The 24,917-nt window shown below is 42.5% G+C and overlaps 1 protein-coding gene across 3 annotated transcripts in view; it reads right to left on the bottom strand.

The window, feature by feature from the left end:
• The window catches only part of LOC124801555 (nectin-4-like), a 468,485-nt gene that overhangs the window by 304,957 nt on the left and 138,611 nt on the right, over positions 1-24,917 (bottom strand). For all 3 annotated transcript variants that reach the window (XM_047263083.1, XM_047263082.1, XM_047263085.1), the window contains exon 2: positions 72-162. In XM_047263083.1, coding sequence (XP_047119039.1) covers positions 72-129 — 58 coding nt within the window. In that variant the 5' untranslated portion in view covers positions 130-162. The remainder of the gene's footprint in view (positions 1-71; positions 163-24,917) is intronic.

Raw genomic sequence — 24,917 nt, 5'->3', positions numbered from 1 at the left:
CTCTCTCTCTCTCTCTCACACACACACACACGCACACACACACACACACACACACACAGTGTTGTACTCACTGTCGCGCGTCTCGGAGTGTCCCTGCAGTAGGCAGCACACCATAATCTGCAGCAGCATCTCGCCTGGGCTCACATTCCTTCTCTGGTGTACCTGTAACAGAACAAGAAAAGGGGCTGCGTCACTAAAGACCACGAAAGTAGTTCATTTGACGGTATCTCTCTGAACTTTTATGTTAACTGAATATCGGCGTGGAAGCCAGCGCACGCAACAATAGCAACACCCTCGCGCTTGACGCAATATTAAAATGTAAATATCACATTCGTACGAGGCTGATTTGTATTTTAACTCCGGTGAGTACGGCTGAGTGTTGATAGCCCAATTTACTTGACACCACCATGAGAATTCCAACGTTTTGCAATCAATAGAGCGTGTGGTACACTAAAACGACATAAAATAACGGCAAAACATCACACGGTGATGGCAGTAAGGGGAGGTGATTCCTGGAAGGAAGACTAACTAGAAGTTCATAACATGTGTCTCGAAATGCACAGTGGGTGAGTTATAAAGAAACTGGTGTTGTTACATTAACTCCATATTACATGGTATAAACCTGTTATTTAATTATCTCTAAATGTAGACTGGGATGGTTTTCTGGGCTTCAGACTGTGTAATTTCGGCTATGCCACAGAACGACGCTCTGATACTCATTCCAAGAGCTAGCCGTAATGGTTTTCGTCACCATTCACGCATGTGTAAGCAGTCGAGAGCGCGAACAGATTTACTGAGCCCCTTGTGATAGTCAGCACATTCCAAGTCAAATCTTTGCGTCCATTTTTCTGCTTATTCGCGAGCATGTGCCTGAGAGATGAACCACATTAATAGTTACAGGATGTTCGTACAACGGTTATGGAACACCACGTTCAAAGGAACATTTTAGACCATAGTGTTCTACAAGAGCTTTAACAGTGAAGCGGCTACACATTTAGACGTGTAAGGAAACGAGCGCTCAGTGATGCAAGAGTAGAAAGAGGTAAACTGTATTACCTGCCATCTAATGGAAGCAGCATCGTTTATAATGTTCCTTCATCACAGTCATAATCTCTGATAGAATATGGACGTGCATGACTTCGTGACGTCTCCACGCTGTAATTAAGCAACTACTTTACATATGAAAGTACCACACAGCCTACAGGTACGACGTTTGTGACGAATACGCAGGAAGTCGTTGAATGGTTGAGCACTGTAAAGGATCTGAGGAGGCAAGAAAAATCTAGATACATTTATTCACTAAGAAACACTTCTCACATCTGAGGGACAATAGATGACGTTGTCCTGAATTATCGTAGCAGAGAGCTAGTGACATTCGGTAGTTCTTCCAGAATTCCATACAATTATTTATTTTTTGTCTGCTAGAAGCAATAGAGTGACTAATTGCGTGAATACTAGCAACTATGGCTAATACTATTCGTAGTACTGGATTAGTATTAGGAAGTACAGGGTACGATACATTAAATTTGCCCAGAAATTATTTCATATGCCTCATTGTAGGCAGCTTAATTTAATCCTCTCGCCTAGATGTGGACGAAGTATGCTTGGGTCTCTGTCTTAACATGTGCGAATTATTTTTCGGGTAATCTTATTTAGCTTACCTTGTATTTATGAGGATAACACACGGCGTTAGGATAGTAATACGCCCGTGGTCAGGCAGGCTGTAAATTAAGTCAGTAGGAGCGGCGAGTCTCACTTGCAGAGAAATACCAGTGGCTGTAAATATTCCGAGCCTCCCAGCCGCCCCCTCCTTCGTACCTCCGAGGAGCCAATTAAAAAACGCTGAGTCCTCAGCGAGAGTGAATGGAAGGCAAACAGAGGGGTTCATAACGGAGATGCCGACTCAGCCCGCCTACGCAGCTGTTACTGAGGCTCCAAGACCGCCCATGTAGGAGGCATTCTCCCCTTCTACTCGTCGCAGCTGATGTGTCGGAGTCTCTTTTCTGAACGGGGGAATCTAATCGTAGATAACTGAGTACATGATTGTGTCTGAGTACAGTTATTCCGCACTGAAAAGTATCTGAGTAGCCTAACGATGTATGTGTTTTTCAGTAATCATTCAGATATGAGGTGGTCATGAGTTGTAAATTCAGCAGGTTGTCTTTCTCAGCGACGTTGAAAGACGAAATGTCCCAAGTTAGGGAAGTGATATCTGGTTTCTGATACAATGTTCGACAACTTTCATTCTGTTCACCATCAGAAGATGGGAAACGGGAAACGTGTGTGAACATTTCATCAAAACGATGGTCATACTTGGTGCAGAAATCGGACTGCAGTTGCAAATGCTGATGAACATGAAACAGAAGAAAGGAATGAGATAGAATTTATCCAGTCCCAGATATTATTCAATGTAACCTTCAACAAGTTGTGAAAGAATCCAACGAGAAATTTGTAAAGGGTATTAAACTTCAGGAAGAACAAATATAAACAATGAGCTCTGCCGATATTATTCTAACTCTGTCAGAGTCAGTGAAACCGAATGGACAGTCACTTGAACAGAGATTATAAGGTGGGCATCGACAGAAGTAAAACGAGGAAAATGAAATTTCGTCCCTGGCGATCGTGACAGAACAAGAGTGGGAAATTAGGCGCTATAGGTTAGTGATGAGTTCTACTATTGGGACAGTAAAATAACTGATGATGGCTAAAATACATACGATATGAAATGCGCACTGGCAATAACTATATTGTATTTCTGAAAAAGGTGTAATTTCTTAACTTCTAATGTCAATAACTCTTTTCCGATGGAATTTGTCTGGAGTAAGCTTTGTATGAAACTAAAACGCGTGCTATACGCAGAGGAGATGCACTCGAAATTTGTTGCTACAGAATAATGCTGAAGCTTAGATGACTAGATAGAACAGTAAAAGAGGAGGTTCTGAATCGATTAGAGCAAAAAGATATTAATGCCACCACTTAAAGTAAGGAATGGGTTGATGAGGCACATCCTAAGGAATCAACGAATGATCCTTTTCTTGGTAATGGAAAAAGAAATGAAGGGGGGGGGGGGGGGGCGAAACAGAAATTGAAGAGGGAAAGCAAATCTCGAACACAGTCAGAAAGTCGAAGTGGATGTAGGTTAATATCGTTATGCAGAAATGAATAGAAAAGCAGAGAATAATCTAGCTTGGAGAATTGCATCAATCCAGTGTTCGGACTGAAGACCGCAACACATGGCAATTTACTGTGTGTGAGAAAGCGTACCACTACAAATTCTCTCATTTTCTGTTACATTAGTATATGGGGCACGAAAAGAGTTTATCGTTACCGTATGAGCCAATGTACCGGCTACCTTTGTATCATCAACATTTCGGGGTTTGTTTATGGGTTACTCTTCTTGGAACATATAATCTCGAATTTTTTAATCGAAAACCTGTGCGCGATCGTCAGCATCCTGCTGTAATTTGAAGAGTATCCACGCAACATACCCATGTTTACAATTCTTGTAACCAGTGACAAAACATGCTGCTCTTCTTTGGATGTTGTCTGCCTCCTCTTGATTGTACCTGGTAAGGGTTCCGGTTGGCGAGCAGTACTGCAGAATAGATCAGAAGTGATATAGTAACATAGCACTGGAACTGGTAAATTACGTTCCCTCATAATTCTTTCAACGAAGTGTTACATCTGCATTTCATTCTGCGAAATCCATATGGTTGTTTCAGTTTGTGACAGCGGACGCATTCTCAGTGCTTAATCTCTAATCGGGTAATCGAACAAAAATCGCAGTTTCCACCGATTACTGCGCAGTTTTTCTACCTATATTTCTTCTGAGCGTATCTTAGATTTCCTGCAGCAACCGTCGATCGTGAACAGGACGCTTGACTTCGATACAGCATGATGAGGTTGCAACTTTCCTACCGAAAACAGCATCATCCGCGAAATTCCTCACGGTTCTACCAAAGACATCGACCGCATCATTTATACACTACGTTCGGAAATTCCCGTTACAAACTTCTAGGACTTGTAGAGGGAAGCGAGTACATAATATTTTGATAGGAATACATGACCGAAAATATACAGTTTCTGTTCCACAAAGGTGTCAGTTCAGATATGTAATACATCCACCTTTGTTGACGTAAAGAGGAGTTGTGTGTCGTGGTATGCAGTAAGGTAGACCAGATGACGTGTACTGCGTCAGGCAGTCTCCTGGTGTCCTTTAACGTCTGCCCTGTTGCGAGACCTATTCAGTGCATGTGCGTCTCCAATACAGTAATCATTGTTCGGTATACATCTCTGTAACACAGAGGAATGCTCCCTGTGTATGACGAAGAGGTACCGGGAGAGCTGCTAGGCGGCTGTATTACGCACGTTCCCCTCAACGTAGCAGTCCATCGCAAAATCTTTGTGCACAAGTTACGCCGTGGCTCCGAGAAACAGGTAGCGTCACCGTGAGGAGGCAGGACTGAGGTGCTCCGTGCCAATGCTGCACGTCCGAATTTGAGGATAAACTGCATCGCGCTGGAGAGAACACGTTGACGATTAGTCGAACAACTGTGCTTCCAATGGGCGTTAGTCACACTATCGTCTGAGTAAGCAACAATTATATCCGTACCACTTACAAAGGGTACACGCTATGGATACAACCGATTCTCCACAACGCTTTCTCTAATGCACCTGGTTCCTTTATCGCAGTAGCGACACACCCCTGTTACCACGACGAGGTCTGAACTCGCGAAGCAGCCGAGTCTGGGCAAATGAAATCCCGTGTGCCCCACATGTTCAGTGACTTCAGCACCGGTTCGGTATTAACGTGTGAGCAGGTATTCTGGACGCTCATGTGATTGGGCCATACCTCCTTTCACTCAAGGTACCACGCACCGCATACTTGATTGGAACGGTGGTCTGATCATTTAATATTAAAAGACTACGACCAAGGTGTGGACGGGGCCAAGGAATTGACATATCAGACATGATTTAACACATAAATAATTTATTCGTAACGTACAATACGTAACACCAACTACGTAAATCCTGCTTCGATGCTTAAAATTGCTCAAAATGGGAGGGCCACCACTTTAGAACTGGAAAGGCTTTAATTTAAGAAACTAAAACGCCTATCATAATTTTTAAATACGGTCGCCAGTTCGAATCCTGCCTCGGGCATGGATGTGTGTGATGTCCTTAGGTTAGTTAGGTTTAATTAGTTCTAAGTTCTAGGCGACTGATGACCTCAGCAGTTAAGTCGCATAGTTTTCAGAGCCATTTGAACCATTTTATAATTTTTAAAAATAATAATAACACAACACATAAGTAAGCGCTAAGTGAACGCACTCTTAAATCTTTAATTATTAATCACAAAGCATGGGTTTATCACATTTAAATTCTCATTGCAATTTAAAACGTAAATACATGAATTCACAACACAGAATGGCTTCAAAATTTCTACCTGGACAAGCTATGGTCCTAAAACTTACGTATTACATTCCAGCCAATCACATTAATAACTTATAAGCACGGTTGGTAAAACACAAACGTTTGCACTATAATCAAGTTTAATAATCCACAATCACTCAAAAAACAACATCAGAAGTTCGATACGCAGCATGTAAGCCTGTTTATACAATCTTTCGGAGCAAAAGAGCCACGAGGGCCACCATAACAGAAGTACGCTAGTTGCTTTTAGGATATGTGCTCCCATTAGCTTAATCACTGAGCAGATATTTACTTAAGCGACAGGTAAGATAGTTAATGCAAATAGAAGGTATTTCTAAAGTCTTTTTTTCTTGCTCCCTTTTATCAAGCGGCTTTTAGTAAGGTGGAAATTACACTTTGAGTGGACGCAATAGCAATCTTGCGGGCACGCCTCCACGAGGACGCCATGGCACTACACACGTACTAAACTAGCCGCGTATCCGCTGTTCAAGCCAAAGATTAACAAAGTTCCATATTCCTTACACCCAAATAGTCGGGATCAAAACAAAACCAAAAATCCCAAGAGGTCAAGATCCAGCATAGCTTCAGAACTGATCTTACTTCATGCGGTAGCCTTCACAAATACAGGTATCGAAATGAAAACAAGAACGTGTAACAACATTCCCTAATCAGCACAATGTTCTTCTTTAGGTCCCGGTAGTGCTGGACAACGCTAACATGCCAATGTTAACAAACCTCTAAGGCAACACCCTCCAACTGACAAGCCGAAACCAATGTGACCCCTTATCAGCTCCGTGAGAGGACTCGAACCCCCAACTACTGTCAGTGCATCTCACTTAGAATAAATACAGCGCAAATAGTATGATGGAGACATATACCTAGGGATTAACAGAACACTAGACTGAACTAAAATTAACCTTAATAATACAGCACTAGATCTTTGGAGACAAGGAACTAACTCCTTACCCGAAATTCTGCAACCACAGGGCGGGAGGATGAACTACCAAAACACAGAAGTGCAAACGTACACCAATAACTACCAAAATACACCACTACACCGGTTAGCAACGATGCGTGGAGGAATCTGCACTGTCACAATTGCACCAGTGTACAGGACTGCCACAGCGGTGGCCACAAGGTGGGAAAGACGACTGGATGAACTCAATCCCAAAGGACGATCAACTTGAAACATTCACACTTAATTTCTTTTCTCCTTTCCCTCGGCGCACTTCGTCGTTCGTCTGGGACTGCTGTGCACAATTCTGAGCTGTCCCCAGTCGTCCCGGCACTCACCGACCCAGCCGAACTGCTCCCGGACTCAAACCCTCGCCGAACGGCGGCTCCTCCGCCCCACGATGGTTACTGTTTGTTTGCCTTCGTCGACGCAGGCGATGATTAGACTGCCATCCGCCTCCCGCGGACAACCTGTGAAAAACGGACAGAGGGGCCCAACCAGGCCGGCGTTCCTCCACGGGTAGAAGTGCGGGTTGGATAAGAACACCCGCACGCCGAAGGCAGGATGTCGACGTCACCAGAGCAGACAAGAAGGCCACTGAGCGACAACCTCCTCCAGCGTGTATTTTTATGTTTTTTTATGTTTTTTCTTTATTGTTATTTGTATACCTGTACAAATCAGGCAGGCTGGCAGCGGCACACTACGCTGCTCTTCAGCCATAGTGTTCACAAAAGCATAAGAACGAAGAATGATAATGAACAAGTGACAGACAAAAGAGAGAGGTCACAGAGACACAAAAAACACGGAGTCGTTCACACGTGACGATAACAACACTGAAAACACGTTGACACGGCGCACAGAACACTGATGAATCCGACGGCACAAGTGAACGGAGTAGCGGGACGGCGGACACCAAAAACACTAAACGTCGTCACACACACGAGACACAGAAGGCGATGATCTCCGGCGCGCGAAAGTTCACTATGCGTGTGCGAGTCCGGGGACCTGCCAAGAGAGGAGGAGGAGGAAGGGGAGTGGGAGAGCGAGAGGGGAGAGCAGGGATGCCACGGGCAGGGGAGAGAGGGGGGATGGAGGAAGGGGTAGGGGAAGCCCGGGGGAAGAGGGGTGGAGGGAAGGGATGGGGGAAAGGGAAAGAGAAGGGAAGAGAAGAGAAGGGAGGGAGGGTGCCTAAAGGAAAGGACACCAGAAGTGGGGGGTGGGGCAGGATCAAAGTTGATAGGAGGGGTAGATGGAGGGGACATCATCAGGGAGGGGGAGCTGGAGGAAGCCACCTTGGGAGAGGGTAAGGAGGGTGGAGAGATGGAGACCGGTTGGGACGTGGGAATACAGGCGCGGCAGCGGGCGGGGGTGAGAGAGGATCGGGGAGATGAGCGGGTGAGGAGGATCGAGTTTACGGGAGGTGTACAGGATCCGTATCCTTTCCAGGAAAAGGAGGAGGTGGGGGAAGAGGAGGAGATCGTACAGGATCCGCGTAGGGGAGGGGAGACGGATGCGATAGGCAAGGCAGAGAGCATGGCATTCAAGGATTTGGAGGGATTTATAAAAGGTGGGGGGGGGGGCGGAGATCCAAGCCAGATGAGCATAACAAAGGATTGGGCGAATGAGGGATTTATAGGTGTGGAGGACGGTGGAGGGGTCCAGACCCCACGTACAGCCGGAGAGGAGCTTGAGGAGACTGAGTCGGGAGCGTGCCTTGGCTTGGATTGTCCGGAGGTGGGGAGTCCAGGAGAGGCGACGGTCGAGGGTGACGTCAAGGTACTTGAGGGTGGGAGTGAGGGCGATAGGACGGCCATAGATGGTGATGTAGAAATCAAGGAGGCGAAAGAAAGGGGTGGTTTTGCCTACAATGATCGCCTGGGTTTTGGAGGGATTCCTCCAGCGTGACCGCGCTCGCCTATAAATAGTACAGGCCAAAGAGTCTCCTGCAGTAAACACGTGAGACGGTCGTGTTACCAACCTACTGTTTCTAAGTACACCAAAGACAGAACTCGCAATAGATAGTGGGTACACTACGGGCGGGAGTTCAAACGAAAGAGCTTCATAAAAGACCAACCCTGAACAACCACGGAAAAACGAAATAGAAGCGAAGCAATAAAAGAAAACAACAAGATGCTAGAGCCCGATCGCGCCCAAGCACTGTCGATTACCAAAAATATTGGCTCTACTCCCCGCTCAGGAAACGTGCCGTGGAAAGATGGAAGAACACACGGATCATTGATCTCCTTCTAAATTCTAGTGGACCCGTTCTTGGAAGCTGTGGCACTGGATGTTCGTCAGGAAATGTGGTTTCAGCATGATGCTGCACCACTTCCTTTCTCACGTGCGTTTCGGAAGCATCTCAACAGACGATATGGTGAAAGATTGATAGGCCGAGGTGGTCGAACTGTGTCTCCGCCGCCATAGCCGGCTTTAACTCCTATGGACTACTTTTTGTACTGTCGCAAGATAAGTTTAATATACGAGACTACTGTAGAGTCAGAGGAAAAATCTGATGGTACGAGTTCTGGCCGTTGCACTAGATACTGAAGAAACACCAGGTGGGCTCGAGAACATGCTTCGTAGGTACAAAGTCTGTATCAAAATGAGTGGTCACCACATCGAGCCGCTGGTGTAATACATCAGTAATGTTCCGCACGTAAAATGTTTTTCTTTTTTTTTTATAATGTAAAAATAATTTTTAAGTGTTAATAGAAAGAAATGTGCTTAAGTGATAAATGTATGTTTCGTTTTGTTTCCTTTCTAATTGTTACCTAATAACTGTATTACATTACGCCGAAATCAGTTCCTAAAGGAGAAGAAGAAGACCTCTTAAATATCTGAACTGAAACCGTTGTAGAACGGAAACGGTAAGTTTCTGGACGTGGTTTCATAATAAAAATATTATGTACTCAATTCACTCTACAGGTCCTAGACGTTTGTAACGGATATTTCCGAACAGTCCACACAGAGAAGTGTAACAGAATAGTTACATATCAGATATTCCTTCCACATATGACGATTATCTCCTTTAACACAGAAAACAGTTTTCATTCGAGTTTGCTGGGAATTCTTGAATGCGATGATAAAGCTCATATCGTATTACATAAGCTCGTAGAAGTTTGTGAGAAATGTGACGAGTCGCAACAAGATATCAATGAACATGACGTGTATATGAGACCCGTTAAATACTGCCTCCTGGTAGTTATCAAGTTGCTGAGGTTCTCGAGGTTGTTGCTGGCGGAATTTTTTGTTGATTCCTACTGATCAGTTTTTTCCTCTCATTTTCCAGCCCTCAGGATTTGCCAGAGGTATCTACCCACGGTTTAACATGGGCGTCCAATTTTTTTTTGGTAGAGAATGGAACGAGGAAAGGCACTTTGGAAACTGAAAACGGACGTTAAACAAAAATAATATGGCGACCCTATAACAACATATACGAGAGGTATCTGCATTCGTTATTTTGATGCTGTGTGCCATATTAGTGCCACGGATACAGCTTTTCATCAGAAAACTCAATTTAGAGAATTTTATTTCTCGTATTTTATTTTATAATTTTGTCAATCTAATAATTTTACAGTATACACCGTTTCTTAAACGATACTATTTCTAGAACTACCCTGTTTTTGACGTTTAACATAATTATACGTCAGACACGTCAGAAATATTCACGGTGGTAAAAATTAATTAAAAATAAATTACCAACCCTATGATGAAAACAACTACAAAATGTATCAATGAGCCCAAGTTAAAGGCAAATACAACATTAAGTGACCGTGGTCAGTTTCAGTATTATAAATATATTACCAGTGACAGCATGTCTTACTCGAAACGTAATTCCTAGTATTCAGAGCAACCAAAGATCTGCAAACATTTAGCGACTCTCTGGATCAATCTGGTCAGAAAACTTCACAGCATAGCAAAATCCACAGGTAACACAGCAGCATGGAAGGGCGTTGCCAGTTCTTGCACAGTCATCAGAGGAGTTGAATAAACGTGCTCCTTCAATTGTCCCTATAAATCTAGGCAACTGAAGTTATGTGAACTCCGATGTCATAAAACAAAACCTTAGTGGTGGATAGCTCATCAAATGTGGAATAATGAGAAACGATGTACTCTCGCTGCTGCGTCGGTACTAAGTTATTCCACTTCTTTTGTATAAGACCTGCTGCTGTATAATGTTTAAGGAATCAGACGCTATATCAAATAGTGGAAAGCTAAGTAGTAAAAAGCTACTACTATATTCTGAATAGAACTCCCGAACTAGAGTATTCTAATACAAAGCTCCACCCATTGGTCCGCAGCTCGTGGTCGTGCGGTATAGTTCTCGCTTCCCGCGCCCGGGTTCCCGGGTTCGATTCACAGTGAGGTCAGGGATCTTCTCTGCCTCGTGATGACTGGGTGTTGTGTGATGTCCTTAGGTTAGTTAGGTTTAAGTAGTTCTAAGTTCTAGGGGACTGAAGACCATAGATGTTAAGTCCCATAGCACTCAGAGCCATTTTTCCACCCATTGCACCAAATGGGCAGCACAGTACCACACTATTGAATGGAAGTACTTGTTGTACATGGGACTGTAGCGTGGCCAAATTGCATATCTTCGACCAATATGCATGAGACGAAATTTTCTTATGGTTATTTTTGTACATTTACTTATTGCTGTGCTGGAAGAAAATACACTCGTCGGTATAACGGTGGATTCATCACGTTGCTCTGGAAGGAGACCGAGTGAATACTGTAACATATAAACTATTATTCCACTTTGTTAAAACAAACATAAGAAGAATTGCATAACATTGTACGATCCATTTCCACAGGAATCTCATGAGCATTTAAAATGGTTTCTTAACATTAACATATCACTTGATACAGACAAAATAAATTTAACAATAACTTTCACGAAGTGTTCTACCTAACACATCGATCGCACAGCTGGGCTGCTGTAAGGAGGGGGAGGAGGAGATTAGTATTTGACATCCCATCGACAACGAGGTCATTACATACGAAGCATAAGCTCGGGTTGGTGAAGAAATGGGAAGGAAATCGGCCGTGCCCTGTCAAAGGAACCACATCGGCATTTACCTGAAGCGATTTACGGAAATCACGGAAAACCTAAATCAGGACGGCCGGACGCAGGTTTGATGCGGCGACCTCCAGAGCCTACTGTAAGACGATGGTGTTGTCGAAGTCGATGATGACGGAGTGGGCTGAGCGGTAGTGTGCTCGGTCTGAAGTAGAAGAGCCGTTGAGGTGGCGTAGCTACACATTTGTAGCTGTGGCTACGCCGGTGTCGCTCATTCGTCTATGTGGCTGGCAGCGACTATCATTTCTGGTCTTTCCGTTGCGAGGAAACAACCTAGCTTTGGCACATACGCTTTTCAAACGACGACACAGTATTTAAGATGTCACGCAGTCGTGTTTGGATGCGTCACTTTCGATTAACATTTCTCCAGATAAGAAAACGGATTGTCCACAAGTCCTTTGGTCATTAAAGATACGACCCCGTATCACACCCAACCCCTGGAGTGGAGCCATCTGTGACCAATTTGCATCAGTGTCGCTGGGAAAGCTCTATCTTTGGCATCGCAGAGGTACTTAGTTCACTAGTAATACAGACATATTAGTTATTATCCCAGACATACTGTAACATGAACAAGGCCCGGACAGTGTCGTGATACCCTGCACTAGGTAGAGTTCCGGTACGCTTGAGCGCTGCACAAGCCGGCATTATAGGCAGACAGGCTATGCTCCCGCCAACAGGGACGGTGTTTTCTCTTGAGACGGTGCCGATCCAGGTACGACAAAAAAGCGCGCTACCTCCTGTATTGGAAAGGGCTGTTGAAGGATGATCGGTGGGTTGGGGGAGGGAGTGGCAGAAAGGTGGGGGCGGCCGTGCCTCCTCCTTCCCCCTCTCCCAGGGAGACAGGTTTCAGCTCGAAGCGCCTCCCCTTGTCATTCATGCATTCAGGTATTCAGATTCACTCCCGCAGACCTGTGCGCCCCCAAGGCGTGTGAGCACTCTTCCGTGAGAGCCAGCCACCGCTCCCCCTCCCCTCCCCCCTCACCAGCGACCAACCAACCAACCCCCCGTCCTTTCCCTATACGCTGTCCTCCAGGACTCTTTTTCTCTTTCATGGTCGATTTCCCTTCGCGTAAATGCAGCTCGCAGCAGGAAAAACTTTCTCCTTCCAAACAATTCTATTTGCATATTCCACTGCGTTAAAATGTTATATTACAAAGCTAGGAAAAACGTGAGAAATAGTCAGTACCATATTTTTTTCCGTGTGGCGTGCTGTGTTACGGCTTGACAGCAGTAGCTGCTGCTAAAAAAGTTGGATTTATTGTTGTGCTAATGTTTCGTTGAGTGAATTCCAATAGTTAGTTTCTGGCTCGAGATGTCCACATAACAGAATCGATTCCAAGATGCTGTTTCCGTTCCTAAATTAATATTTAAAAGTACTGAGAGCGGCTATTTTTACTGCAGAATGGTTTGGGTTGCTCCAGAACACATAGCTTTCTTAAAATGCACCACAGTAGTCACCTAAGGCCAACAATAATTTTCAGTTTGTCTCAAATTTGTCTACACTACTGAACAACTAATGTTTACCGCGATTCATTCACTCCAACGGCTTCCTAGAGAAAAATGAAAAGAAAATGACTTACAGTATTTCACAACGTTATCACTGAATTCCAATTAATATGCTGCCATAATGCACTCATTAAGAGGTATAATTTCACGTTAAACATTTAACACGATAAGCAGAGATAATTAAAGAAACTGTGTATATAGTTCGTAAATTCTTCAGATAATATTCATCCGGTGTCTGAAAATGACTGAGCTTAGTACCTTCGAACTAACAATACGCATAATTTCAAACCTTTTTTAAGCAGATCTCACTGATAGTAGGCACAAAATACTGAAAAGGCGAACATAAAGGTTATGAAACGCCAGGAACAGTAGAACAGACACATGGGAAGACTACCAGAGTATCGTATACGGTATTGGGTATTAGGGACTAACTCCTGTTCACCAAAGGGAAAGGCGTATCAACTCGTGGAAATGACCACACCAGTTAGCACTGACGTACAGATTTCTTCCACAACGTTTCTTATGCGCGACAGTCGGATTAAACCATTCAAGGGTACGGCGGATGCGGTACGACAGTTGGCTTCGATTGACCGGTACGCAAATGAGCTTTAGGTAGCAAGAATACAACTCTAGTGGTTACTGTGTGCAAGGCTCAAAACATACTTCATGCTCTGAGGTCACGTAATTAGTTATATTGTTAGACTCATGTTGGAGTTACATTTATTCGTGATATTTGCTTTATGGAATTTCGCGTTGTGTTGTTTTCGGACGGATTTAATGTTTTCATGTCACTGTCACGTCTACTTATTGTTATAGAGCTGTTGTCCGTTGCTTGCCATTCTTTGTTGTTTCTACATGCCGTTATTTACTCATTTCGGAAGGAGGGAGGCGATAATGAAGAGGTCCTTTCCTCAGGTGACGACTTCCTGAGAACATCATGGACGATGAGAACGGTCATAGTTTGGTCATACTTTATCGAAAGTGGAGGAGATCGGTTAGCTGTCGTTCAACCGTTGGAATCTGGTGTGTTGTTCTTTAAGCACTCGTATCCCTTACTTACGAGCCATTGGTGAACATTGAAATTAGCAGCAGAGATGTGGGAAATTAGGAATGAAATTTGACACCGAAGTCAATAACAGTGACCTGGGAAATAAGGGATGATAATCGGAGGTTAGAAGAAAAAGTTTCATCGTGTATTTCATTTTCTCTGTTCATGCGGTAAAACTTCAGCAGCAGGAATGACGTTTTATTACCTCTTTACACTTACCTCTGTTCCCAACACACTATGTAGACAGTACTCACTAAGTGCACCAGCAAAATTCCATTGTTGTACGACATATAGTTCAGGAGACTGACGTCATAAGCATTGAAATGTGTGAAACGCTACTATTTCTTAAGCACCAGCGCAAAATACGCAGCTGTTTTATACAACGCAGCACGATTATTTAAAGAATCTGGCTGGGAAGGAAGCTTGCTGGTATCTAATATCCAGAAAAGAGTTTCGCCAATACAGTACAAACTAGCAGTGACATTATTTCTCGACATTGTTACCCTGAATTTCAACCTAAGTGGTTCATCGGTGCACAACGTTTTCACTAGTCTCGGAAGAAATGGATTTTATATCCAGTAACAAGCCAAGTAGACACCGTATCCTTCTCTATTTCATCGGGTAAATCAGTGGCCTATTAAAGTACCTTAAACCACCTTGAAAAACAATCCGACGGGTTGCGATCAAGGCTATTCTAGATATTCCAGTACCTAGAAAAACGTATTCAGGAAAATCTTTCTGGCGTGGGCGGCGATATGTGGACACACAATGTCATCTGAGGGAATAACAGTGACAATATGTCTCCATGTTTGTCTACATTGTAGAATTCAACTTGTTGGGAAATACATCACCGTAACGTTGACTATTACTGTTGAACGCTTTTCCAGCTACCAAAATCGGAGCTTCTGCGTTCCCAGAAAACTATGAGCATTATTCTACCTGCAGAGACACAGCACTTTATTTAAATTTCACTGAAGATACAGGGAGTTATTGTTCCACGCTCTGGTGTTTTCCCTGCGGTTTAAATTGACGAACCCACGTTTCATTGCTGGTGGCGTTTCGTTTCAAAACCATTTCATCGCCAGTAGCACGACGGTGCTTTTGCTGCAAACAGATTTTCACAAATATTGCGCTTGTTTTTGGGACCCATTGTAGGTATTTAAGGAATCTGAGCCTGTTATGCTTGTGATGTTCTATAGGGAGCCATAGTTAATGTGAAATTGATTTACAACTTCATTAACAGTCACACGTCGGTTCATCAAAGTAAAGTCATTGTTGACATCATTGCATTATCCTTAGGCTCATTCGATGGCTTTGGAATTATTGAATCCAGAGGTAAGCACTTTGCCGTGGCAAAATATTGATCCCGTATTGTGCTGATAGTCTTCTATGGATTTCAGCTCTTGGCACACCTGAAGACGACAACGCTGTTCGCCATTGGCGCAGCCATGTTTATACTGCAAGAGCTCAAATGAACTGACGACGTTAGACCCTGATGCGAGGGAAGAGAACTGTACCGTCTAGAGACTGAGTAGTACAGTTCATCCTACGGCCACGACCAGTGCGAGTAGAATGACAGTGCAGATACTGCAAGCGACAGGACACGGTTTCTGTAGAAGATAAGAAGAGAAAACTCGGACAGAACCTCTGTGGTCTTCGAAGACACTTCCTTATAACCGGCGAGGTCAAATAAATGCATGTGATACCGCAGTACGTCTCGCACAAATAAGCAATACCACGTGTGATGCGAGAGATTAAACAGAGTCTGGAAGAGGTGGAAGTAAAGGTGACAGACATTTACAGCAGAGTAACTTTCAAATACTGGCTCCTTCAAGTTCATTGGACAGATTTGCACTCAAGCCATAAAAATCATCTACAAAAGGAGCGAATAATGCACAAAGTGGTAATGAAACCATAGTAGACGAGAGTAATGGAGCAAGACCGACCAACAGAAAGAAAGCATTGTTACTGTGTTGCTGACGTCGGAACCAGTCAGCTTCATGCATGGCTCGTAGCAGATGCTGGATGCAGTCATACAACTCTCTATACTGAGAACAGATTAGGTATCACATACATTATTTTAGATATTCTAAACTTTTTTGGGGGGTGGGTGACACTAAATAGGATTCAACATTCTCTTTGTACTTCATTTCTTGGGCGTAATTCATGGTACGGCAATTACTCAGACTGTATTGATCCAGTATTTGGGAATAAGAGAACTTAGCGACTTTCAACAACCTTTTCTCATAATTTCAAACCATTTTAAAACTTGGCTTCATGACACTTCCCGCAAAAAAAAAAGGTTTGTGGTTTAATATCTATACACAGATCGTGCAGTAAATCTGTAGTGTGAGACATGAAGTTCTAATGTATTACGTATTTTATACTGACTCTATTCGCTGGTAGTATCCACATATACCACTAATATACATGCAAAATTATATCATTGTACGAAACATGTTCTGGAGATATCACAATCACTGGGGTTCGATTATTTAAGGAATAGGGACTGATGGCTTAATGGTCTAACAAACATACGACAACAAAGGTCAAAAATTAATTATGATTGTAGCGTTGCTCACGCTGCTAAATATTTCCTTTTCGGGCAACAACAAAGATATATTATGTGCCAGGTGTCATTAGAGCACAGTTAATAAAGTCGTATCTTGAAATAATGGATAAACTAGGCACTCATTTTTTCATGTTTCCCACGCTGGTCTCGTTGTGAACTCATGGCTCAATCGTCGAAAATCTAGGTAGTGATGATTCCAAGCTCAGATACGAAGAGGCCTAGGTGTTATTCTGCGATAATCAAAAGTTTTATAGATGTGTTTCATAAACCATCCTTAAAGATTAAACATTTGCAAGTTAGGACAATGGTGATGTAAAAAAATAATCAGAACTCCGAATTTAAGTTACACTTCATTTTTATTACTTTTGTTGCAATATCACGTAACTCGTTCCAAAACATCACTTCACAATATAAAACATACTTGAAAATATCTTCCTCATTGTTAAAGTTCACATTTCATAAACTGACTACAATTTGCGTCTTTTAAAACATGACGACCAAAACTTCACTCTCTAATAACCGCTTACGCACCCAAAAATCAGAGTTACAAGTTCGTCAAAGATCATAGTGACAAAAGAAAGAATACACATAAGAGTAATATCATTGCAATATATACATGTCGAAGTACCTTTACAGTAATGAAATCAAATCTGAATGTTGTCACAGAAATACGTTTTTTTTTACAGAAACACAGTAGAATACTTTGTAGTACTATCCAGTAAAAGTGCAGAATTAGCCAGCCTGTGGAGAACTCGACGAAATAGTGGCATAAACTGGCCTGAAAAATTCATACGAGAACGCTGTATAGGGAAGGGAAGAGACCAAAGGTCAACTATTATTGTTTAACCGTCGTACTTGGAATCCTCGCCCAAGTGCAATTTCTGGTACCCAGGGAAAGTAGTGAACCGGCGGTGATAAATCTGAAAGCTGGTAAAGAAAGCGTTGCAAAGTTAGACTGAGCATGGAGACTCACCTGGAACAAATACAGCCTAAGATCTGTATCACTAAATTACGGAATTTTAAAAGAGTTATTAAAACAAAAGCCCTGTACGGATGTGGAACAACAGTAACTGGAGCGTTGTCCCAAAAAAAATATGAACATCAAATCGTGAAAAGCAGTTTTTCCGGTATGTCTGGGCCAATATACGAAGGTGAAACTTAAATGAAAAAGAAATCGCAGGGAATTATGTTACTCGAGGCACCACAAACTCATCAGAAAACTGCGGTTAAAGGTTAGGTCTTCCTTGTAGAACGCAGAATAACAGCGTCACAAAATAAATTCAGAATGTAACCTCATCGGCGGAAGACCACAACTAGATAATCGAAGTTAATGAGGATCTACAAAACATGGAGTTTATGAAGAAATTATTCATGTTAGATGTAAATTCAGAACTTTAATCCACAGAACATGAAATACTCTTAGAAGTCAGCTCGACAAAATCCAGGGTGGACAGAAGGAAACAAAAAGAAACAGTGAACGAATTATGAGATTCTGAGAGGAAAAGAGTGCTAAATAAGTTCAAACTCTGTCCTTAGTTGGGGAAAGTGAATAAAATAAAGACATTATTATGGATGTACTTGCCGCTGATAAGTAATTTTAAGTGAGAGTGACTGAAATCTTATAAAGTGGACCTTGGCACATACAGTTTCAATTAGTTTAGGCAGTTCATGTGGTGCTTTTATCAGTCTCTGTACCTCGACATGTGGAACCATCTGCTGCAACTGTCTTAAAGCACGTAGGCAAATTGGTTCCCTGTCTTGCAATATTATTAGTTTGAAGTGCGTAGTTGAAGGCACTAGAAACATTTCAAATCGTTTAAATTTTGACTGGTAAATATTCAGTGTTTAACAATAAAAGAAGGTCAAGTAAAAGTCAACTCTAGATATATTTCATAACATTTAAAAGCAAAGGTACAATTATAATTCTTAAAAAGGCAGGTGCTGGTCAAATATCATCCGAAAAATCACACAGCCCATGCCACGTGCTGTATCAATCTGAGGAAATAGTACTACCAAGCAAAAATACAAAAGATTCTACAAAAGTGATTTAAAGCACCTATACAACATCTAAATATATCATGTCACCTGTATAAGAGAATTCTTAAGTCCTGAAGAACACGATACTGGATTTGCCCCTGACTTAGTCTACGTGGTCATGACACACCGAAGTTACCATATATGCTGTTCGTGAATGTTTGATTTAACATGTTTTAGTACTTGTCAAATTGCCTGAATGAAGGCGATGCTACAATATGAACGATTAAAATCAGCAAAATGAAAAAAACTACAATGAGATGTCTGATAAAATAGCACATTACCACCATTATGTAAATGAGACGCTGTTACAACTGCATGGAGACACCATGTATACCCAGGTCAATAGCTTCTTCTTTTCCATTTGCCTTTATTCTGCATCGGGGCATGGCCACTGTGTCTACTGACGAATGTGCCATTGTTGATTTAAGTGTGATCGGGTGTTCTCCTGTCACACCGTTACATCCCCCCCCCCCTACCAGCACCCCCCACCCCACCCCTCCGGTAAGGAATAAGTATAGCCCAAATATCTGCATCAAGTGTTCGTGGGAAAGAGAGCGAAAATTTTCTAAATGTTTGCGAATGAGTATTTACCTAGTAGTATGTGCGAAACCACCTGAAAATCCACATACAGACTGTCCGGCGTACACCAGCGCCGTCAATCTGCCGGGCAGATTCGATCTGGGGCAGGCTCACCTCGCCGTTCCACAAGCAGAGGCTCTAACACTGCCGGCTATCGGGACGGGCAGGTTAGTAGCTTACATAACAGAATGAAATTTACAGCGTAAAATGAGACCCACCGAAGGTATCAGCTTCCTAATAGTTAAAACATCGAATGTTACGCAACAGCATAAATTCTGGATGTAAAGTAAAGATACCACAAGGAATTTCATAGCATGTAATAACTCAGGTCACCCAAACATACACAAAAATGCACGTATTCACTCCAGGCTACATCGAGTTATTAATATTTCATTAGAAAGCTACGAGATAAAGAACTGGGCGGCAGGTACTTCTAAATAATGATTTCAGTTCATGGATCATAGGTACAATGTACGGTGGAGTGCCCTTTAGCATTTCACTAGAACGCCATGAGGTAGGTAATGAAATTGGAATCAGGCGACATGTAGCTCAAAACAAAGCTTTCAAAAATGGCTCTGAGCACTATAGAACTTAACTGCTGTGGTCATCAGTCCAATAAAACTTAGAACTACGTAAACCTAACTAACCTAAAGACAGCTCACACATCCATGCCCGAGGCAGGATTTGAACCTGCGACCATAGCGGACGCTCGGTCCCAGACTGTAGCGCCTAGAACCGCACGGCCACTCCGTTCCAGACTGGAGCACAACAACAAAGCTTTCAGTCCACAAATAATAGTTGGAAAGTATGTAGATAAACGTAAGAAAAGTAGAACTGCAGATGATACTTGCTAAAGGAGATGAAGTAAGGAGAATGATCAATTAGAACTCGGTGTTGTACGTGGGTAAACATTTAAAACTCAGTGTCAGCTTCTGTACAGAATGCGTATTGGACATGTTGACGTACCACACAAATAATAAAGTGGAACACTTGGCAAGAACTGAGATCTACAAAATTAGCTGTGACGTAAGCCAGAGAGTTCACTGGGGGCAGGTGGGACATTATTAAACACTATTACGATAATTTATCACGTTGTACAGTACAAAAACGTAATTGACATTACTGGCCAGATAATATTGCTTTTTATTTCTTTTTGACATAGGTCACCAGGACTTACGTTGCTGATGCTACGGAGATAGGATGGGTGTGAATTTTATTGGTTGTATATAGGGCACTAGGGCTCTCCAAAAAGTTTACCAACTGTATGTCCTTTCATTTTCATAACCAAGTACTAAATATACCAACAGCTGGCTCCAAGATCTACACAGTTATCCGCACAACTTTAGCACAACAAAGGGCAATATAATGAAACGTTGTGGAGATATCTATAATGTAGTGTACGATTTAAACTTCATATTTTCGTTATTCGCAAGATAAATTACCAGAAACGTCGAATCTAACAAGTTCGTTTCGTGGGTACTTAGATCAACTCAAAAGCTGCTCAGTTTGCTTCTGTCAGCGAGTGAGAGAACAAGATCTGTGTTGAATTTCGCCTCTAACAAAGTTGGGTGCAAAGATAAAACTGTATTCGCGTTTATGCGCGAAGTAGGGTACAGGGAAGAAGACGACCGACTATGGGGTACAACATAATTGGTTGTTTCGTTTCTTCTGGCCTTTAAAATACTTGGGTGAAGCTGAGAGATATAATTACGTGTTCGTTGGTTAAAGCAGTTGTGTCAATACTGTGAGTTAAGTATCATTTCTACTGTTCTAGAACAAATATTTACTCATTTTGTAACATAACGTAAACGATTTAGACGCAGAAACAATGTGTGGCAGTTGATTTGACGCTCCATAAGCCTTGCGTCAAATTGGGTGCCAATATCGAACCATATTCATCGTCAGGTGTACCTTCTACTGCAAGTTACACCACTAGTGTCAATAAAGTGAGTCACATGTGTTATTCAACGTTTTAGAACAGTAATTCTCATAATTTAGACGTGGAAATAAAATTTCAGGAATTAATTTGTGTGCTAATTAGGTTACAACAAACAAGCTCTAGGTAGTACATACTGCTTCTGTGGTGTCACCGCCAGACACCACACATGCTAGGTGCTAGCCTTTAAATCGGCCGCGGTCCGTTAGTATACGTCGGACCCGCGTCTCGCCACTGTCAGTGATTGCAGACCGAGCGCCGCCACACGGCAGGTCTAGAGAGACGTCCTAGCACTCGCCTCAGTTGTACAGCCGACTTTGCTAGCGATGCTACACTCACAAATACGCTCTCATTTGCCGAGACGATAGTTAGCATAGCCTTCAGCTACGTCATTTGCTACGACCTAGCAAGGCGCCATTACCAGTTAATATTGAAATTGTAAAACATGTACCGTCAAGAGCGATGTACACCAATTATGGATTAAAGTTAAGTATTCCAGCAGCAACGTACCTTATTGGCTATATTAATTACATTGTCCTGTTCCAGACCTCACGCCAGTTTGCGTGAGCTTAAACGCGTGCATTTCGGCCTCCTCTAGCTACACGGTGTTGGCTCTTCTGCCAACACATCAGCTTCACTGTTTTCTTATTAACGGCTGGAGAATCCTACGCTCAGACTTGTGTGTGTGTGTGTGTGTGTGTGTGTGTGTGTGTGTGTGTGTGTGTGTGTGTGTGTGTATGTGTTTGTTGTATGTGTGTGCACATCCTCCAACTCCCATTCTCTACCCTGCCTCTCTTCTCTCCACGTAACTCAACTTGCATTTAAGGCAACTGGGACGTTCTACGTCACGCTACTAGTACTAACGCAAGCGGGGTATGGCACTAACCGTAAGGCCTACTTACCGTGTGCCAGATGCCTCATAGCTATCCTACCGGTAGTGCCATCAGTTGGGCAATGATGACTGTTTATCGGTGCGACTCTGAATACCTTTATACTGTAAACTGCACATTTTCCCTTCAGCCCTCGTACAGTAACTTCCTGTGCCGTATATTATGATCTTAATGTTTACGTTGTAGCCCACTATGGCAGTAACATTATTTTGAAACGTTGACGAATATGTAATGTTGTTATCGGTCGTATTTACTATCACAGTTGTAACATACTGTATTAAAATGGGTGATTTAAGTTTTTATGTACCATCAGAGTATGGCGGTCTTTATTTACGCATATGAGTACAGACGAAATCAACTGATCGTGGTATAGATTACTGACCTTATACCAGCTAGGGTTAAAAATGGAACTGTCTTCAGAAAAAGGAGAATCTGCTTTCAATGGAATTTATGCCATTTAAACCACACTACGGCTCTCCATGCTGGGTTCTCGGGCCCCATCGAACTCTGTCAAACAATGACAACATGCCAACCTATCTTTAGAGCGCACAGGAGATAAAGCGTGACAAAGATAACGTCACCTCCAACTCCTCTCTCGTAGCAAACACAGTAAGGCAGCTATACGCTTGGTACAATCTTACAGAGGTAGAAATTTACCGAATTTCCATCCGAACATAATGGAAGGATTGAAGCGGTGATGTAAGGAAAGACGATAAAACGTAATAATTATGAAACTGAACATCGTTGTCGTCGTTATGAATAGCGGCATCAATCAAACGTTTGATACAGGACTTATCTAGACTTTTCCACGGGTCAAGGTCATGTATATTATGCGTTCTTGCTCTTTCGGTACGTTTTGTGATTTCAGCTCCCGATGTTCTATATGGCTTTACTCTACATCTTTTTGTGTCCCTTGTAATGCTCCAGACAGATTTGTTGAACATTGTACCATCCATAATATCGGCTAAAATTTCTGCCCACCTATAATTCACAATTATGCAGTCATAACTGCGACCTACAATTCATCTTCTTCACTGAGCTTTACTTGTTTCTGTATCCGCAATTAATTGCGAATATTTTTAATTTTTTCACATTATGTCTTACGTAAAGAAGTCAAAACACGTCATATTTACCAACTGTAAGCCTTTCTGTTTCAGATACATTAAAATCATCGTTGATTTTACTAAAAGCACTCCTGATCACGTTAACTATTAGTTTCAATTTGCATCCAGACAGTCGCCTTCATTTCTCCAAAACAGAAAATCCCGTAAACTGAATCTCTGTTTTCAAGATTAACTTTTACTATGTTCGTTTCATTAGTTTATTGTTTCCTTACAAACATTTTCTGACTTGCTGTAAGACGTTCTTCCATTTTCTGTGGAAGTACGCTTGCGTTAGAAGCATGGAAGCACATATGCTGCACTACGTAAGACGCCAGCTGAGAGTTCCTATATGATCCAATGAAGCGTATTCCTTCATCATTTTCATGTTAGAGGTACAAAAATACACTACAGAACTGATGGCACTAGCTTTGGTGACATTAATTCCCACGTAACATCACGCACTAGCCACCAAGCCACCAAATGTTTACATACTGTATTTCCTTAGGCCTTTAATGTCCGGTGTATGTTGGCTTCGCTGTATCCTTAATGTTTTTGGTATTTTCATTTCCAAACTTCAAACCGCGGCGCTTATGAGTTCGCATGACGAAACAGTTATGTTTCCATGAGGCCATTTGCCTTATGCTGTGATTGTCCGCCATGAGCAACCCGAGCAACCGGCACGGTAATTCACACACCGTATTGATACATTATAAGTGACTTAGCGCACACAATCATTCAGCTGCATTGTACATGCTCCGTTGAAACTGCGTGTATACCTTGCCTAGATTTACTCTGTTTTCTCTTCCTTGTTCATGTTTACATAAGGTCTTGGCGTACCAAGATCCTTCACTTCATCCTAACAGCATGTTCCAAAATTTTACCTGGTTAACTGCACACTGAATTCATATTGTTTTGTTTTAGAAATCGTGGTGCGCTGCTCTGATTCGCAAGAAATTAAAACTCAGTAAACTCATGCGTCGCTAATATACTCCGATGAGGTAACTTGATAACAACACCCTTTACCGCAGTCAGCAAGCAAGGAAACTAAAGGAACGCGGCATGTTTCGGGCAGGAGATATTTTGCGCGCCATTTTTCCACTAATCATTCATGGAACACTTGCTAGGTGGTGATGGGTGGAAAACTTCAGATCAACTGGAAACATAGTGGACAAGAAGCATCCTGGCCCGAGACGCAGAGTAATGACACCAGAAAATGTTGAAATGGTAAGGCAAGCGGCAGTCAGAAGCCCAGGATGGTCAGCAAACGTCATGTTAGTGAGTTACGAATCAATCGTGAATCGGTTAGACGTATTTTGCATAAAGAATTTAAATTCTATCCCTACAAAATGCTAATTGTCCAACAACTTAAGGGAACTGATTTTGCTGTACGAGAAGACTTCGCTTACAGAATGCAAGTGATTTTGGGATAGAATGAAAATGAAATTTCATTGATGAGCGATGAAGCTCATTTTCATTTAAACGGGATTGTGAATAAGCAAAACCTACGTTACTGGGCTCCAGAGCATTCACACCTTATCCACCAGCGTCCTCTACACTCAAAAAAGTAACAGTCTGGTGTGCTCTTGGCTCTGTTGGCATTATTGGATCTTATTTTTATTAAGAGAACGGGACCACAGTTACTGTTAATTCGTTCGTTACATTCGTATGCTTGAAACATTCTTGAAACCAGAACTAAGAATCCCTTTAAAACGCGTTTGATTCCAGCAGGTTGGAGCAACATCACTCACCACAAACACTTCAATGACAATTCTTAGACGCAT

This window comes from Schistocerca piceifrons, chromosome 1 (assembly GCF_021461385.2).
Source record: "Schistocerca piceifrons isolate TAMUIC-IGC-003096 chromosome 1, iqSchPice1.1, whole genome shotgun sequence".
Classification (NCBI taxonomy): Eukaryota; Metazoa; Arthropoda; class Insecta; order Orthoptera; family Acrididae; genus Schistocerca; species Schistocerca piceifrons.
This window is presented reverse-complemented; position numbering and strand designations above follow the sequence as displayed.